The 19,947-nt window shown below is 47.8% G+C and overlaps 1 protein-coding gene across 4 annotated transcripts in view; it reads left to right on the plus strand.

Moving 5' to 3' along the window:
• Positions 1 to 19,947, plus strand: part of ENAH (ENAH actin regulator) — an 86,673-nt gene that overhangs the window by 24,031 nt on the left and 42,695 nt on the right. For 3 of the 4 annotated variants that reach the window (XM_063918990.1, XM_063918992.1, XM_063918993.1), the window contains exons 2-3: positions 10,033 to 10,198; positions 15,225 to 15,414. In XM_063918990.1, coding sequence (XP_063775060.1) covers positions 10,033 to 10,198; positions 15,225 to 15,414 — 356 coding nt within the window. The remainder of the gene's footprint in view (positions 1 to 10,032; positions 10,199 to 15,224; positions 15,415 to 19,947) is intronic. The other variant, XM_063918991.1, reaches the window with a different exon arrangement.

Below are 19,947 nucleotides of genomic sequence, written 5' to 3' on the forward strand. Positions count from 1 at the left end.
CCTACCTGCTTGCAGCTAGCTTGTGCTTCTTAGGCTACTGGACACCATTAGCTCCAGAGGGTTCGAACACAGGCACCTGTCCTCGATCGTCCGTTCCCGGAGCCGCGCCGCCGTCCCCCTCGCAGAGCCAGAAGAACAGAAGCTTGAAGACAACGAAATCGGCGGCAGAAGACTCCTGTCTTCATTTAAGGTAGCACACAGCACCGCAGCTGTGCGCCATTGCTCCCAGCACACTTACACACTCCGGTCACTGTAGGGTGCAGGGCGCTGGGGGGGGCGCCCTGGGCAGCAATTGAAGTACCTTTTGGCAATAAAAATACATATATACAGTCTGGCACTGTATATATGTAAAAACCCCCGCCATTTTTTTACACAGAAAGCGGGACAGAAGCCCGCCACTGAGGGGGCGGGGCCTTCTTCCTCAGCACACCAGCGCCATTTTCTCTTCACAGCTCCGCTGGAAGCAGCTCCCCATGCTCTCCCCTGCAGTATCCAGGTACAAGAAGGGGTAAAAAAGAGAGGGGGGGCACATAAATTTAGGCGCAAATAAAACATATAAGGCAGCTATTGGGTAATCACTTATTATAAGTGAAAATCCCTGTGTTATATAGCGCTGTGGTGTGTGCTGGCATACTCTTTCTCTCTGTCTCCCCAAAGGACTTTGTGGGGTCCTGTCCTCAGTCTGAGCTTTCCCTGTGTGTGTGCGGTGTGTCGGTACGGCTGTGTCGACATGTTTGATGAGGGTTACGTGGAGGCGGAGCAAGGGCAGATAAGTGTGGTGTCGCCCCCGTCGGGGCAGACACCTGATTGGATGGATATGTGGAAGGTCTTAAACGACAATGTAAACTCCTTACATAAAAGGTTTGATGACGCTGCAGCCTTGGGACAGCCGGGGTCTCAGCCCGCGCCTGCCCAGGCGACTCAGAAACCGTCAGGGGCTCATAAACGCCCTCTATCTCAGATGGTTGACACAGATGTCGACACAGAGTCCGACTCAAGTGTCGACGATGATGAGGCACATTTACAGTCTAAAATGACCAAGGCCATCCGATACATGATTATTGCAATGAAAGATGTATTACACATTTCTGAGATTAACCCTGTTAATACCAAGAGGGTTTATATGTTTGGGGAGAAAAAGCAGCCGGTGACTTTTCCCCCATCTGATGAGTTAAATGAATTGTGTGAAGAAGCGTGGAGTTCCCCTGATAAGAAACTAGTGATTTCTAAGAGGTTACTGATGGCGTACCCTTTCCCGCCAACGGATAGGTTACGTTGGGAAACATCCCCTAGGGTGGACTGACACGCTTATCTAAAAAGGTGGCCCTGCCTTCTCAGGATACGGCCGCCCTAAAGGAGCCTGCGGATAGAAAGCAGGAAGCTATCCTGAAGTCAGTGTATACACACTCTGGTACTCTACTGAGACCTGCTATTGCTTCAGCCTGGATGTGTAGTGCTGTAGCAGCATGGACGGATATTCTGTCAGACGACATAGATTCCCTCGACAGGGATACTGTTTTGCTAACCCTGGGCCATATAAAAGACGTCGTCTTATATATGCGGGATGCTCAGAGGGACATTTGCCTGCTAGAATTAATGCTATGTCCTTTTCTGCCAGGAGGGTCTTATGGACTCTGCAATGGACAGGAAATGCTGATTCTAAAAAACACATGGAGGTTTTGCCTTATAAGGGTGAGGAATTGTTTGGGGACGGTCTATCGGACCTCGTGTCCACAGCGACAGCTGGAAAGTCGACTTTCTTGCCTCAGGTTTCCTCACAGCCTAAGAAAGCACCGTATTATCAAATGCAGTCCTTTCGTTCTCAGAAAGGCAAGAGGGTCAGGGGCGCATCCTTTCTTGCCAGAGGCAGGGGTAGAGGTAAGAAGCTGCACCATGCAGCCAGTTCCCAGGAACAAAAGTCCTCCCCTGCTTCCACTAAGTCCACCGCATGACGTTGGAGCTCCACAGGCGGAGCCAGGTGCGGTGGGGGCGCGTCTCCGAAACTTCAGCAACCAGTGGGTTCGCTCACAGGTGGATCTCTGGGCTGTACAAATTGTATCTCAGGGATACAAGCTGGAATTCGAAGCGACCCCCCCCGCCGTTACCTCAAATCAGCCTTGCCAGCTTCCCCCATGGAAAGGGAGGTAGTACTGGCGGCAATTCACAAGCTGTACCTCCAGCAAGTGATTATCAGGGTCCCCCTCCTTCAACAGGGAAGGGGTTACTATTCCACAATGTTTGTGGTACCGAAACCGGACGGTTCGGTGAGACCCATTCTGAATTTAAAATCCTTGAACACTTATATAAAGAAATTCAAGTTCAAAATGGAATCGCTCAGAGCGGTTATTGCAAGCCTGGAAGAGGGGGATTTTATGGTGTCGCTGGACATCAAGGATGCTTACTTGCATGTCCCCATTTACCCACTTCACCAGGAGTACCTCAGGTTTGTGGTACAGGACTGTCATTACCAGTTCCAGACGTTGCCGTTTGGCCTGTCCACGGCACCGAGGATATTTACCAAGGTAATGGCCGAAATGATGATACTCCTTCGGAAGAAGGGAGTTATAGTTATTCCGTACTTGGACGATCTCCTCATAAAGGCGAGGTCCAGAGAGCAGTTGTTGATCAGCGTAGCACTCTCTCAGGAAGTGTTGCAACAGCACGGCTGGATTCTGAATGTTCCAAAGTCGCAGCTGATTCCTACGACGCATCTGCTTTTCCTGGGCATGATTCTGGACACAGAACAGAAGAAGGTGTTTCTCCCGGTGGAGAAGGCCCAGGAATTAGCATCTCTGGTCAGGGACCTCCTGAAACCAAAACAGGTATCGGTGCATCACTGCACGCGAGTCCTGGGAAAGATGGTGGCTTCATACGAAGCCATTCCCTTCGGCAGGTTCCATGCAAGGATCTTTTAGTGGGATCTGTTGGACAAGTGGTCCAGATCGCATCTTCAGATGCATCGGCTGATCACCCTGTCCCCAAGGGCCAGGGTGTCTCTTCTGTGGTGGCTGCAGAGTGCTCACCTTCTCGAGGGCCGCAGGTTCGGCATACAGGACTGGGTCCTGGTGACCACGGATGCAAGCCTCCGAGGATGGGGGGCAGTCACTCAGGGAAGAAACTTCCAAGGGCTGTGGTCAAGTCTGGAGACTTCTCTACACATAAATATACTGGAACTAAGGGCCATTTAAAATGCCCTGAGTCAAGCAGAGCCCCTGCTTCGAAACCGGCCAGTGCTGATTCAGTCAGACAACATCACGGCGGTCGCCCATGTAAACCGCCAGGGCGGCACAAGAAGCAGGATGGCAATGGCGGAAGCCACAAAGATTCTTCGGTGGGCGGAGAATCACGTGCAAGCACTGTCAGCAGTGTTCATTCCGAGAGTGGACAACTGGGAAGCAGACTTCCTCAGCGGACACTACCTCCACCCGGGAGAGTGGGGACTTCATCAAGAAGTCTTCACACAGATTGCAAAGCGATGGGAACTGCCACAGGTGGAATTGCGCCAGGTCAAGGGACCCTCAGGCGATAGCTGTGGACGCCCTAGTGACACCGTGGGTGTACCAGTCGGTATATGTGTTTCCTCCTCTTCCTCTCATACCCAAGGTACTGAGAATAGTAAGAAAGAGAGGAATAAGAACAATACTCATTGTTCCGGATTGGCCAAGAAGGACTTGGTACCCGGAACTGCAAGAAATGCGCACAGAGGACCCATGGCCTCTGCCTCTCAGACAGGACCTGCTGCAACAAGGGCCCTGTATGTTCCAAGACTTACCGCGGCTGCGTTTGACGGCATGGCGGTTGAACGCCGGATCCTAGCGGAAAAAGGCATTCCGGATGAAGTTATTCCTACGCTGATAAAGGCTAGGAAGGACGTGACTGCAAAGCATTATCACCGTATATGGCGAAAATATGTTGCTTGGTGTGAGGCCAGGACGGCCCCTACAGAGGAATTCCAGCTGGGTCGATTCCTGCACTTCCTACAGTCAGGGGTGACTATGGGCCTAAAATTGGGGTCCATAAAGGTCCAGATTTCGGCCCTATCCATTTTCTTTCAAAAAGAACTGGCTTCACTGCCTGAGGTTCAGACGTTTGTTAAGGGAGTGCTGCATATTCAGCCCCCTTTTGTGCCACCAGTGGCACCCTGGGATCTTAACGTTGTGTTGGATTTCCTGAAATCCCACTGGTTTGAGCCACTTAAGACCGTGGAACTAAAGTATCTCACGTGGAAAGTGGTCATGCTGTTGGCCTTAGCATCGGCTAGGCGTGTGTCGGAATTGGCGGCTTTGTCATGTAAAAGCCCATATCTGATCTTCCATATGGACAGGGCAGAATTGAGGACTCGTCCCCAATTTCTCCCAAAGATGGTATCATCGCTTCATTTGAACCAACCTATTGTGGTGCCTGCGGCTACTCGGGACTTGGAGGACTCCAAGTTGCTGGACGTAGTCAGGGCTTTGAAAATATGTTTCCAGAACGGCTGGAGTCAGAAAGACTGACTCGCTGTTTATCCTGCATGCACCCAACAAGCTGGGTGCTCCTGCTTCAAAGCAAACTATTGCTCACTGGATCTGTAGCACGATTCAGCTGGCTCATTCTGCGGCTGGATTGCCGCATCCAAAATCGGTAAAAGCCCATTCCACAAGGAAGGTGGGCTCTTCTTGGGCGGCTGCCCGAGGGGTCTCGGCTTTACAGCTTTGCCGAGCGGCTACTTGGTCGGGTTCAAACACCTTTGCAAAGTTCTACAAGTTTGATACCCTGGCTGAGGAGGACCTTGTGTTTGCTCATTCTGTGCTGCAGAGTCATCCGCACTCTCCCGCCCATTTGGGAGCTTTGGTATAATCCCCATGGTCCTTACGGAGTTCCCAGCATCCACTAGGACGTCAGAGAAAATAAGAATTTACTCACCGGTAATTCTATTTCTCGTAGTCCGTAGTGGATGCTGGGCGCCCGTCCCAAGTGCGGACTTTCTGCAATACGTGTATATAGTTATTGCTTAAATAAGGGTTATTGTTATGAGCCATCCGTTGAGTGAGGCTCAGTTGTTGTTCATACTGTTAACTGGGTAAGGTTATCACAAGTCGTACGGTGTGATTGGTGTGGCTGGTATGAGTCTTACCCTGGATTCCAAACATCCTTTCCTTGTAATGTCAGCTCTTCCGGGCACAGTTTCCCTAACTGAGGTCTGGAGGAGGGGCATAGAGGGAGGAGCCAGTGCACACCAGATAGTACCTAATCTTTTCTTTAGAGTGCCCAGTCTCCTGCGGAGCCCGTCTATTCCCCATGGTCCTTACGGAGTTCTCAGCATCCACTACGGACTACGAGAAATAGAATTACCGGTGAGTCAATTCTTATTATTCTATTGCTCTTATGAATACCTGCTTACAATATTCATTATGGCTTTTTTATTTTTTTTCCTTTTATTTTTCTTCTTCATAGACGTAATGAATGAACGTAGCCCCTCCTGTATTAGGAAAACTGTTCGGCACAATGACGCCGTGCCACCTTTAATGAAATCGGTTTCCTGATTTATAATGCAGTCTTGTGACTGTCTACTATTAACGTGCCGGATCAGGCTGTGACTCGCATATTAAAGGGCTACAGCAAAGATGAAGGGACCTGCGGTTTTCTGCTCCGCGTATGCTTGGGATCTGAACACACCAAAGTGTGGGCGATGCGGGTATGGGTCATTAGGTCGACCATTATTGGTCGACTTAGTCACTAGGTCGACTTGAACTAAGTCGACATGAGGGGTTTATTTTTTTACTTTTTTTTTGGTGTCGTTTTCTTCGTAAAGTGACTGGTAACCCCAATTAGTGCACCGTGTAACCTCGCACTCTGCTACCGCTGCGCTTGGCACAGATTACTATTCCCAATCGTAGTCCACGTCGATCGTAAAGTATGAAAAATAAAATAAAAAGTGAAAAACTCCTGTCAACCTAGTGACCTTGTTGACCAATAGTGGTCGACCTAATGACTGTATCCCGGCGATGCTTTGCCACGTGCAATTGGGTCACTTCTCCACGTGCGGCTGAAAGGGCGTAACTGGATGGTAATGGCGGTCACGTGCATGTAAGCTACGTTTAGCGAGGATGTGTAGCCGTTATGGCGGGCTATGTCTAGTTTAGGATAATGGGAGATGGGCCTGTTTTCTGGGGGATCACATGCCCCAGTGAAAGGGCTGGTGCCACTGCACACCTGTTATAATACATAGCGCAGTGTGATTGCGTAGACGGAAGTAACTCCCGTACTGGGCAATAGCTGCGTTTTTCCCCCCATGCATGCATTGCGATGTAGGTAAAATTGATTGTGTTACACATCGCATCAGCCCCTACAGAGGTTTGGCGGCTAAATTGAAAAGCAAACTATATTTTGTATGTCATGTTTTCTGAAGGCGGCCCACACCTTGTAGCCGTTCTCATGCAGACACCTGCAGCAGCGGTGCTCTATTCACCACGCGGGGCGGCGGGCCCCCTTACTGGTTCCTCAGAAGTCACCCTTATAGTTTTAACATGGATGCAAAATGTACCCACGCCTCACCTGGTTCCAATCTGCCTAAGATCCCGTGCAACTGATACCCAACACTTCTAACTGTAATTACTGGTAATGTTACCTCTAATTCCGTCACAGGTGCGACAGGTGAGGCGGCCTCCCGAGGCAGATCTAGTTTGCAGGCTTGTTGCGTTTTATATTCCAAAGCTGCAGTCTCCATCCTTCTATGCATGTTAGACTGCCTACTAGAGCCGTCCCAGTGCCCCCTGCCGGGAATTCCAGTCCTGTTACAGAGCGGAATCCTATATGGAGCCCATTAAATATGACATGGGGAGTGCTGCTTTTAATACTTTCTTTTGAGTGACCATTGAGCTCATGGTGACGTATTACTCCACTCTCCCCTGTACAAAGTGTATCATACCTTCGTGTCTCTGAAGATTCTGTAAATCTTCCTGATTGTTGGGTTTTAAAACTCTTTGTCTATTTTAGAAGTTACCAGATCTTATTGTAATCAATACGCGGCGCTAGACGCCGCTCCGTTTTGGGACGGCGGGCCCTTGCTGCCGAGTAAAATATCAGTGTTTAGGTTATTTTTGGGAATGGGCACATTCCTCATCTCTCTGGCTCCTGCAGTATGTGTAGCGAGAGGATCCTGTTTAAACGTGGACCAATTTAGATCATGCTAAAATGCCGTCTCTTAAAGGGGCCTTGTGCTGCGAACCGCGGCCCCGGGCTCGGAAAGCAAGCGTTACACCGAGCGAGGGATAATGCGCACGGTCGCTTTGCAAGCCGAGAGCACGTCCACAAGGTGTTCAATTCACTAGGACCCCACAGGCCTGTTGCGCAGCCCTCGTACAGTTGGGGTTATGAGGGAAGGGGATGAGACCTTAGTTCTACAGTGATTCTCACAAGCTGGAGGCACTTTTACACGAACGTCTGTGCGCTTAGGTTTTGTTTTTTTCTCTTTCTCGAAAGATGTGGGAAAAAACCTTCCATCTGGGGTGTTTCCCTTTTATTTGCATTAATAAGTGGTGTAACTGCGTCGCGTTTGTCATTCCAGTGGGCATCTTCCATAGCTTGTGCCGCCTCCGTAATAGTTCTGACTTGTATGATAAGCCAGTACGGGCAGGTTGTAGGTGGCACCTCGGCAGGTTATATTGTACCATGCAGCATAGAGCAAGCTGGAGAGGACACGGCGTGTGTGGGTGTCATTGTCTCTCCTCCAGGAACATATTACCTGTTAGTGTAGTTTGTGTCCTAGGGGCTCTGTATGGGGTTTTCCACATTTATTTCAGATGTTTAATTAAACCCACTCCCTTCCCAATAATTCTGTTAGTGGTCCCTGAGACCCCCCCCCCCCCCCCCCCACACACACACACTCACACACACACAATTCCCTGTGTTTAGTAGGGACCGACCGCTCGCATATAGAGATGTCTTCCAATTTCCTCAGGTACTAGTGGCCTTTCTCCATAGATGGGTGGAAGATCAGACCTCTAAGGCTAATGTGCCCTACACACTCAGCGGCGCTCGCAATTTTGACGATGATCGATCTGAGTGATGATCGATCATCGTCCAAATTGACTTGCGTTGCAAAGCGACGGAGAACCAGCGATGAACGACCGCGGGGCCGCACATCGATCATCATTGGTGCATACACACTGAGCACTATGAACGATTTCTTGTTCATTACTGAACGGGATCGTTCATATCGCCCGCACACATCGGCAAGTGTGTAGGGTCCGTTTGTGGTATTAATAACTGTGTATTAAACTTTGGTCTCAGTCTACGTTGATGTTTGTAGGCGATTCCCTGATTTCTTCCCAGCGTTTCTCTGGGGTCGATTCAATTCAGCAGCAGATGAATAGCGCCGGGAATTAGCTCCCGACGCTATTCAATTCAGCTAAAGTTAAGTCGGAGAATGCCCGTTCTCGCCGACTTAACAGGTAGTTTTGTCGGGAGAACGAGCATTCTCCGACTTAACTACCCGCGGCGATGCGTTTCCCAACAGAATCAGCCTCGAGGCAGCTCTTTTGTCTGTTTTCTTCTCTCACCCCCCCGGGGCTGAGAAGAATTCCCCACAACTGAGGGTAAGTAGTCGCTGTATTGAATAGCGCTGGGAGCTAATTCCCGGCGCTATTCAACTGTTGCTGAATTGAATCGACCCCTCTGTCTCCTATCTAACCGGTGACTTTTCCTGGACTGTGAGTGGTTTTCCTGCTGTAACTATAGTGCAAGTGTGTGTGTGTGTATGTGTGGCTGCTAGTTGTGGTTTCCAATCTGTGAGTCTATATATCCGGTTGTGACATAGTGTCTTTGTGGTGATGTGGTATTGCTGTGATTCACTAGTGGGAAGCCTCAAGATTTTATCATCTGGTATTAGCCGCAGATCAGGAGGGGATGTCCATTCCGGCACAGCCGGCACTTATCTGCCGATTCCACTTACCTTGTGTATCTGTAGTGCCATACCTGACTAAACCTAATTTCCTCAACCAATTTCTGTAATCCAGGTTTCTAATATGACAATTAGTGTTTTGTCTTTGATCGTTGTGCTTACAATCTCCTGTCTGACGGTTGCAGCCGGCCGTACCAAGATTCTAGAGGGACAGAAAACGGGCCATAAATTCAGCCGCGGTCAGCGATATCATGGAGGCTTTCTTGCTGGTCTGCGTTCTAAATGCACAAAATGGCGGCCTACACAGTGACGTTAAAGGCAGTTCTAATTTTGCATATCTTTAAAAAAAAAATTGTTTTGGTAATTTCCTGCGGTTACCACTGTTTATAGGCTAGATGTCTTGTACTTTGTAATGAAGGGTGTAATGTTGCAGCTTTCGACACAGCGACTGAGCACGGTATGATCTGAGCCCCACCCATGGGGCCTGGTGGTGCAGTTGACCGATCGCACCGGCAGACCAACGGCCCTACAATTTTGATAGTCATTATTGTGCCTTTTAGAGGCCACGTGCACTTATATTGGGCCGGAACGGAGATGTTTTCGGGTATTGCTGTGAAGTCTCTGGTACAGGAACATCTGACCTGTGCTTTACTGCATTACCAAATTAGATAAATCTGCCTTACGGTGCACAAAACGCAAAGCTGTTTTTGTCCAAGTATACCCGCCGTCTAAAAGCAGTGAGTCCAACTGGTGAAGCGCAAGGTGCCAGACGTGACCGCCATATTCTTTTTGGGGGTTGGCGTGAGTGGTTAGATGTTGGAGTTTGGATGTTTGACGCTGGTACTTTCACAGTCCAACTCTTGTGGCTTTTCTGAAGGCCCGTTTGTAATTTGCAGAGGCCTCTGCAGTGGAGGTGGGGCGCTTACTCTCAGCAGTTTGGTGCCGCGCTGCGCAGTTTGGTGCCAGTCGCGTGAGGATTTAGTTTTCGAATACCCCAATTTATTAATTATTGCCCCCTTCCCCAAAAATAAAAATAGATTATGTACCTACCTGATGAGATTAAATGGAATTGTGTCGTACTGTTTGACTGGAGGAGAAAGAGCTAATGAAACTAAATATAGCCTGTGTTTTTTTTTATGTCCTTGCAGTGAGCAGAGCATCTGCCAAGCCCGGGCTGCTGTAATGGTTTACGACGATGCCAACAAAAAATGGATTCCGGCAGGCGGCTCAACGGGGTTTAGCCGAGTTCATATCTATCACCACACAGGAAATAACACGTTCAGGGTGGTGGGCAGGAAAATCCAGGATCACCAGGTATGTCTGACTCAGCCTGTGCGGCATGCATTCATGTTCCATATGTAGCTGCGCGCCGGAGCCTCCCCTCCTTCCACGCCCGTTTCCTGCTCCGTCTTGTCCACACTGACGTCTTCCCGCTTGATTCTCTATGTTGTAACCAATTTCATTTTTGTATTGTAGCATTGAAGATTGTTATGCGTGGTGGTGTTTTTTTATTTTATTTTTTTAATGTGTTTGTTTTTTTTAGTATGTTCAACCTCCCCAGAAATAAAATGGGCGATTTAGTGCTAAGCTCCCGCGGTGTCTTTCACTACCCTCCTATATGTATTGTGCGTCACAACTGGAGGTTACGCTGCACAGTCAGGTGGTGCGGAGAGAGAATGAAATGTGCATCCTCTTTTATATTATAATAATAATAATAATGGAACGTGTAACTTCAAGTGGCTTAAACATGTATAAGATGATGGAATTTTGTTGTAGACTCGATTACCCGATCCTCTCTAACAGGAGAGAAGTACAGCTATTTATTATATTAATTCAAAGAAGCCTTTATAAGTGGATTACACAAATACATTGATGTGCCGTAATATGTAACTTGTTGTAATTCATATTATAGCTGTTATTTGTATGGTGCCTTCATATTACGCAGCGTTATACAAGGAATGTTTAATCATTCACCGCCGGCCTGCCAGAGTGGAGCTTGCAATTTAATTCTCTACGGCACTGTTGGAATGCAGGACTAAAGTTCAACATATGGGGGGAGAGCCAACAGAACAGGGAGAACATTCAAACTCCACACATACAGGACACTTTGGCATTTAGTGTTGGTTGCCAGTAAATCAGACAAATTATAAAAAGTCTCTTCTGTAATTCTAGAGGATGAAATAACATCTTGATATGATTTATGGCAATAATTTGCACATGTTTTTTTATTCGTGGTGACACACGTTGTATTGATCTCCATAATGCTGAATGCTGATGGGGCTTTTGCACAGAATACTAAAGTTTCTTTGATATCTGTGCATAGGCTTGCAGTCTCCTAGGTAACAGGAAAGTTGGGTGTCAGTTAGCGATTTGCAAAGGCCTTTTGTAAATCCAGCATTTTTTTCCAATTGTAAGATGTCCGTACTGTGAGATCCTTAAAACCTGGACGGTTTCTGTGTCTTGAGGGCTGTGGAAATGCTGCTCTACTAGGTGCAGAAGATTCCCCTCCCCACTGGTGTAATTTACACATCTATCTCTGCACTAGACACATTTGCATGAACTCGCCCTCACTGGCTGCTGCCTATACGAGTGCCCCGTCACACCCTAGTTCTGCCTTTTCCGCCATAAGTGTAGACTCTTCATTCCCCCTATATTTGCGGAGCATTCGCAGTGTGAATAAATGCAATATAAGTTCTGCTGTCAGACGTAGCTTCATCTCTGCATGTTACTGTCTCCGTGTGGCATGTACTGGGGACACGGGTTACACCGCATGTACAGCTTGTACTCTTATGTATTCTGTAGGTCCTGTTGTTCTATAGGTCCTGTTGTGTTTCTTGGCAGGACCCCAGGGTTCACGCTTGCTGTGTGCGTGTGTTAAAAGCCAGCAGATGCGTTACAGCGCGCTGGGCGCATAGGTGCGGGTGTCACGCTGCCAGTTGTGAGCGGCACTTGTGTGTAACGTGTGGAGCTGTTTTGTCAGCTGTGAGAATGTGGTCAAGGTAAGTTCAAGGTTGTAAATCGCAGTGCGGAACAGTAACGACAGCCCGGGGAGGAGGAGGGGGGGGGGGGGAGGTGGCGGTTGAGCTACAGGAGAGAGTAAGAATGTTCACATTGTATTGATCCTAAACTTAAACTGACAGTATCACACAAATATTCCAGACCTCCGATTACAACGGACGTTCTGCGAGGTTTGTGCGATGGTTCTCCAGTCGCAGAGCGCATTGCTGTAATGAGCCGTCCGTGGCTTTCTTACCATCTACTCTTCATTTCTAGAATTAGAAGTCGGGGATATGTCAAATGCAAAACCAAGTACGCAGTCGCTGCATTCAGGAAGTGTGGCTTGATGGGGTTTGTATAAGATAGTGTAAGGAAAGGCACATGAGGGGAGAAGGGCCCTGCTCTTACGAGCTTACAATCTAAAAAGTTTAATTGTTTGCGCCGGTGTCTGCTGCCTGACAGAGCAATTCAATTGTTGCCCCATTCGGGAGCGAACAGTTACCGGCGCCGCCATTACTGCCCGCAGCCTCTTGATGTGGCGGCAGAAATGTACGAAAAAATTACCCGTTTGTGCGGCCAAACGTCACTTTTCACGTCACGCCTAGAACTTGGGCATCCATTAAACAATTGAATCACCCCCTATTTGTTTGTTATGTAAATCTAGTCTTCATAGGTGCGTTCTTACCTTGTGACACGACCGGACTGAAGCTGGAAATTCATCTGCTGTGTTTCCTGACTTGTAGCTATGTCCTGTCCCCCCCCCCGAAATCAACTTTTTTACCATTAATAGTGACACTTGTTTTACCTCTATGGTTAATGATTGTAAACCAGTGTAGCGCCCCCTGCATTTGTTTTACGTTCCCTGCCATGAATGCCTGGTCTCCCTGCCGGCCATTCAGAGCGATTACCTTGTTATCTGCGTTATTTAAATTTAAACACATCCCCCGTGGGAGCTGGAAGATATGAAACATTCCGCAGACAACAGTAGCGACACTGATGAGCGCAGTGGAAAATACCCCCCTTACAGATCACATTCACTTACCAACACCACAGCTTCTGCCGGACGCAAATGCTTCCTGTATGTTATATACACCATATAACAGGATTCTAGATGTATTTTACTTAATGTGTCTGGATGTAGCCGTAAATCAGATTAAGCCACTTACGGTGATAAAGTCAACAAACAGTGGTGGAAATGGTGTGTGATTATTAGAGATACAGCATTCATTAATTACTAGGTTGATTTCCATTTCAAGGTTAAGTTCTAAATGTATAAAATGTTTTTCTCTTTTTTTTTTTTATTTTTTTTTTTAATATATTGGACTTTTATTTTAGAATGTTGGCAGTAAGCTCTGTGATGGTTCTGTCCCCCACCCCCCGATCAGCACTCAGTGAAGTTGCCATTGTTTCCATTCTCTTCTCCATAATTTTCTTCTATCCTGTAGCTGTACACTTAAGGGGGGTGCTGACGGGGGGATTTCCCCAGAGATGTGTGCTGAGTGGTCTAGCACAGAACGCTCAGCACACATCTCTCCCCCCGCTCAGCACAGCGCGATGTGCTAAGCGAGGTGGGGGGCGACACGGGGGCCGCTCATTTCACCCACCGGTGAAATGACCGACCTGCTAGATTGTGCCGGCGTAAAGGCACAATCTAGTACCGGCGATAGCGACGCGTGGGGCCGCGCATCGCTGTCGCCGGCACCCCTACACACTGAGCGATGTTCGGCTAACTTCTAAGCAATCTAGTCACAGTGTTTAGAAATTAGCTGAGCATCGCTTTGTGTGCACCCTTACTGATGTGGGTCTATTATATTGCCTCCTGTCACATTACAGTACCCAGTGGGGCCCACTATAACCTAGTCCACAAAATACTGTAAATGTGAAAGACAACTAGTAACGGCATGTTTGGCATATACGTTCCCATAGGTTATTTTGAGGTATTGTTTATGGAGCACACAGTGTAAGGAGTTTATTAAAGTCCTGGCGGTAACACACCAGCATAGTAATAACAGCTGCATATAGAAAATACAAAGAAAAATCAAAGTTCTTTAAGCTGTCTGCCAAGCAGTGCTGTAAACGGGGCTTTAGTGCGGAAGCTTGCAGAATATCTTGTGTAAATGTGTTTTTGTTGTACACGTATCCTGCCGCATTACTGCTTGGGGTGATATGGCCGCTGTGTGTTTCACTGCAATATATATAAACTAAGGTACCCGGGGTTAAATTTTCAAGTTCTTAAGTTATCAATGAGTTGTATGTAACTTGATAACATTTAAAAAACAATTTAGTAGCTTAGCCGTTCCTCCAACACACCGGTGAGGGGGCTGCCCAGTGGATTGTTTGTTTTTAGAGGAGGGGGGTGGGTGAATATTGCCAGTGACCGTAATCCCCAGCTTTCCTTTCTGTTTGATTGTATAATCACTTTTCCATTGCAAATTGGATTTAAAGTTTTCCTTCTGTTATCAGTGTCGCTATGTCAAGGCTTTTGGGTACACAGTGGGGTCAATTCTATTCGGCAACTAAAGAATAGCGCCGGGAATTAGCTCCCGACGCTATTCAATTCAGCTAAAGTTAAGTCGGCGATGTCCCGTTCTCGCCGACTTAACAGGTAGTTTTGTCGGGAGAACGGGCATTCTCCGACTTAACTACCCGGCGCGAGGCAGCACTTTTGTCGGGTTTATTCTCTCATCCCCCGGGGATGAGAGAAGAATTCCCGACAATTGCGGGCAACTAGTAGCAGAATTGAATAGCGTCGGGAGCTAATTCCCGGCGCTATTCTTTAGTTGCCGAATAGAATTGACCCCAATGTGTTTTGTCTTCCCACCTCCATTTATGTCCGTCATTTAAGTTCATTGAATTATGGTCATTTCATTAAAGTTTTCAACCAAATCCATCCAGTGGAAGGCCCAGAACAGGCTCCCCGGGTCAAAGTTCTGCCCAGCATACACCAACGGGAGGTCCGGCCGGGACCCTAACCCACTAAAAACCTGGCCACGATCCAACTGGACCACTTCTCGTTGGTTTCATCCCAATCGGTGCAGGGGTATCTGAATGCATGACCAGACAGACAGCCAAACAGACCAGTGCATTTTCTATATAAGATTCCTAAGTATAGAGGATAAGAAATACATGGTTTTATTGCCCCACTGTAAATCCTGCAAACAGAAAATAAATCTGCAGAGAACGGAGGTTTAACTGTGATCTGCAGAGAATAAATGTTTCCTTATTGGTACGATCTTCAGAGAAACGTTTTCGGGTTTGGTTGGTGGTTCTGGGTCAGTGCTGGATATATATCGGATGGGACATGGTACCCATCTTCTAATCCTGCTGTTTTTGTGTGCTTTAGGTGGTGATCAACTGTGCCATTCCTAAGGGGCTGAAGTACAACCAAGCGACTCAGACCTTCCACCAGTGGCGAGATGCAAGGCAGGTGTACGGCCTCAATTTTGGGAGCAAAGAAGATGCCAATGTATTTGCAAGTGCCATGATGCATGCTCTGGAGGTGCTGAACTCCCAGGAATCATCGGGTGAGCAAAGTGCGCATTATATATTTCTTACAATCGCTGCACCGTGAGGTCCCTTTTACACCCCTCAATACTCCCGACTCCAGTGTTAAGCTCTATCCGATTACATTTGTTCCAATAACATTGTATTCTGGTGTAACCGTGAAGTGATTGGTCAGCCGGATTTGGACTGTGTGCCTGTAGCGGTTCTGTATTGTGTTTGGGTGTACCTACTAGTCCATGCAGTTAAACTGGGTACACACCTATATAATCCTCAGCCAGGTCTTCCGATTCCCAGACCTTTTCATGAGCTGTCTTAAGATATCAAGAGATGGGATCGCAGATCGAATGGTAGAGTGTAACACACTGCGCACACGTGAATCTGCGTGTTCATCTGTAATTGTAAGAAGAATCTGGTCTCGTGTGAGTTGTACAAGTGTGTACCTAGCTACTGTATGTCCAGCAGCCATGCAGCAAGGAGAGGTGACCATTAGACAGAGAGGCGGTCGCAGGCTCTATGGGAGGGTGTTCCTCCGTATTTGGGAGGTCATTCCGAGTTGATCGCTAGCTGAAAATGTTCGCTGCGCAGCGATGATGCAAAAAAAGGCACTTCTGCACATGCGGCGCAGTGCGCACGCGCAACGTACTTGCACAACAGCCGAAGTAGTTTCACACAAGGTCTAGCAAAGTTTTTCAGTTGCACTGCTGGCCGCAGAGTGATTGACATGAAGTGGGCGTTTCTGGGTGTCAACTGACCGTTTTCAGGGAGTGATCGAAAAAACGCAGGCGTGCAAGGAAAAACGCAGGCGTGGCTGGGCGAACGCAGGGCGTGTTTGTGACGTCAAATCCGGAACTGAATGGTCTGAAGTGATCGCAAGCGCTGAGTAGGTCTGAAGCTACTCTGAAACTGCACAGAATTATTTTGCTGCCGCTCTGCGATCCTATCGTTCGCACTTCTGCCAAGCTAAAATACACTCCCAGAGGGCGGCGGTATAGCGTTTTCACGGCTGCTACAAACTGCTAGCGAGCGATCAACTCGGAATGACCCCCCCTCCCCCCTGGTGTATGATGGTTTTTGTCTGTAAGTTACTTTGCTCCGCTCCCCCCACCAGACATAGAATCTCATCTGTGAGGAACGCAGAGCTGGAGTGTCCTGGCTTCGATCTAGGGGTTGGATCTGGTTGGGAACTGTGATCCTGTCCCTTGCCAGAGGAATGCGTATTCACAGGCCCTTTACTGTCTGGTGCCGACACGCTTGGATGGAGATGGGCCGTCCACTGAGGCCGCCTCTCTTGTTTTACACTCTCCCTCAGATAGGAGATACTCTCTCTCCTAAAGAACTCTTACCCTATATGCTTGTAACCAGCGGAGGTACGGGCTAGGCCTAATGTTCAACCTATTACTTCACTTGGAACTAGTGACATTGCAGAGGCACAGAGTAGCTCCTACCTCAGTGATGTTAAATGGAACTTTCATTGCCTATATTCTCAAGTGGTTGCTGCCAGTGTGTATGCTCAGTGAGTACACACAAAATGCTAATACATTACCATAGACTTTGTCTAAAACTAGGTAATAAAGGGATAATTATTCAGCTAGTAATACGCTTTACAATGTGATTCCTTAGAGCTGTGGTAGTTCCCTGTTGGGTAGATGGTTGTTAGGGCAGTCAGTCATTCCTGTATATACTGCTATTGTGCCACTTGGTGGCAGTGTTCTGCCGTAATTGGGGGATGCGGCAGGTGACGCAGTGACTGTCTTACTGCCTCACAGCATGGTCCCACTCCCACCAAGGCCCCAGCTGTGTTGAGTTTGTATGTATACACCGCTTTCCTCCGGGTAACTTCCTCCCACAATACAAAAAATGTATGTTCATGTGGTATGGAGTATAGATTGTAAGCTCCACTGGGGCATAGACCAAAGTGAACGCTATACTGAATATTCTATGCAAAGCGATATGAAATATGTGTGCGCTATATACGTAATGTTGTGAAATGGTGGTACTGCGCAGATATGTAGGAGTAATGTCCCGCAGTGATATGAGCAAATACTGTATTGTTCTTATTGGAGAGGGGTCTGCATTGGGTGCGTGCAAGTGGTACGTATCAGGGAATGGTTACCTAGCGCACTGCGCTGCAGACATTTACGGTGAAGAGTTACCTAGCGTGGACCTATCTGGAATGGGTTACCTAGCGCTCTGCGCAGTAGGTGTATCCCGGAAGGGTTAAAAAGTGCACTGCGCAGCAGTTGTCCAGGGCACGTGCACCTGTCGGAGGCAGTGTTCAGGACGGGTCCTCTTTTTTTTCTGTGCGTTTACTGCAGCTCATTTCCTAACATTCAGCAGTGAAATAGGAATAATCCTGCTGTGCAGTTGCAGGTGGATCTTCTATAAATAGATATTTTCTTTGGCGCAGGGGTTTAATGTCTGGAGCAGTATGAATTGATGCCGGTCTCCAGTTTATATAGTGAGGGGATTTAAGGTCAAGATGAAAGAAGGGTAAATGGTAAAAATTGTGATTTTTGTAATTGCTTCCAGTTCTCTGAAATGAGCTGGGGAGAGCCATTGGCTGCTCTCACACTGCCCTCTTGTGGCCATTTATAGGAAGGACTCTTGTGGACACTGTTTAAGGCGTCTGCTTAGTTGTGTTTATTCTTTAGTGCCCTAATCAGTCTGTTCCGTCTCATTGAAAGACAAATGATAGGTTTTCTGTATATTCAACATTACCTTCCTGGGTATTACCGTTGTCTTACTTTATCCCACTATGCTGCAGTCAGACCTGGATGATGAATGTGCGGGAGAGCTGACTAGTCATGTAGTGTGACATATGGCTGTATCTCTTGCGTGAATATGGGTCTCTGTGTATCATTACACTGACCCTCAAGCTCACGGATACCTCACCTGAGCGTCCCACTCATTACACAGGTGATCGGCTCCGTAGGAAGTAGCACCTTACCGCTAAGGTTAGATTATAAGTCCAGCAATTGCAGATTTATGGTCTGCTCCATAATATCCATGTGGAATGGGATCCCAATGGCTGACCAATGCTTGCAGTAGATTCATAACTGTACAACTGGCAAACTCTTATTAATTACAGAAGCTGGCGCAAGCAGTTGGACTTGCTCCGCGTTAGAGGTAATGGAAGATTTAGCAGCACGGGGTATGTGGCCAGTAAGAATAGCAGTGTGTCTGCAGGGTATGGTGTAGCAGTGAGTGTGACGGGTAACTTGGTAACGCAGTGTCTGTAGTGCCACCAGATGTGGTTAAATGTTCCTTTGATCACACATGGGGGGTGATTCAGACCTGGTCACTGCTGTGCGATCAGGTAGTCACTGCGCATGTGTATGCACTGCAGTGTGCACGCGTGTCAGACAACAACAAAGGGCATCGCCGGTCAGCGACTGGATGGTGCAAAAAATCAGTTCGCACTGATGTTCGCAAGGTGGGTGGTAACTGACCATTTACAGGGAGTATCTGGAAAAAAGCAGGTGTGTCCAAGCGGGAGGGTGTGTGACGTCGGCTCCGGCCCCGATCAGCCTGTTCTCATCGCACTGGAGGAGTAAGTCCTGGGCTAGACAGAGACATCACAAAGTAGATTTTTGCAGCTCGGTATACACACATAGGATCGCACACTTGCACGGCGAATTTTACACTCCCCCTGGGGCGGCGACTGTCTGAACACAGGACAGCAAAGTTTGCATGGTCTCCATCGATCTTACAAAGAGCTGGGATAGATCTCAAGTAGCCGGGCAGACCAGATGCTAGCCAGTGTCTTATTTTTGCACAGATTGAACTCTTGGTAATCTCTTAAGGACTGCCCTGTGTGTCATATATTTTTGGGAGTCATAATCCAAACATACAGTTTTACTTTGTGTGCTTCCGTGGACATAGCGCAGGGAAGTGCTGAGCGCTGGATCTAATGGCGTTACGCTCATCAGAAGGATTGATGTGGGGAGATAAAGTACACTTTATTATATTTCCACAGTGTTGTGTCCTGTCCAAAGAGTTGGTCCTATTGAATGGTTTCCCCACATCCACAGAGAGTATGATAGATGGAGATCTGGAGTTGAGTATTGGGCGTGGCGTCCTGGGATAAAGCTGTGCGGGCCGATTAGGGGAGGTCTTGGTCTGTGCACTCTAAAAATGCTTAGCGAGAATCTTCATCTCGTTCATTAATTAAGACCAGATATTGGCCTGTAGCTGGCACAGCTGTGTGGGTCTGTACCCTCCCTGTGGATCACTGGCATCCTAGCTTCCAGAGTCTCCTTAGGAATAGTATCACCCTGAGGGATGGTAGTGACGGGAGGTTTCAGGCGGTGTGATAGTAAATCCAGAGACTTTTTTTATTTATTTTTGTGAGTCTTTATTTTGCTTGCTCACAAAGAAGATGTAAGACACAGCATACAACAAAAGGAACTTTAATATAGTATTTCTCTGACGTCCTAGTGGATGCTGGGAACTCCGTAAGGACCATGGGGAATAGCGGGCACCGAAGGAGGCTGGGCACTCTAGAAAGATTTCAGACTACCTGGTGTGCACTGGCTCCTCCCACTATGACCCTCCTCCTCCAG

This window comes from Pseudophryne corroboree, chromosome 4 (genome assembly GCF_028390025.1).
Source record: "Pseudophryne corroboree isolate aPseCor3 chromosome 4, aPseCor3.hap2, whole genome shotgun sequence".
NCBI lineage: Eukaryota > Metazoa > Chordata > Amphibia > Anura > Myobatrachidae > Pseudophryne > Pseudophryne corroboree.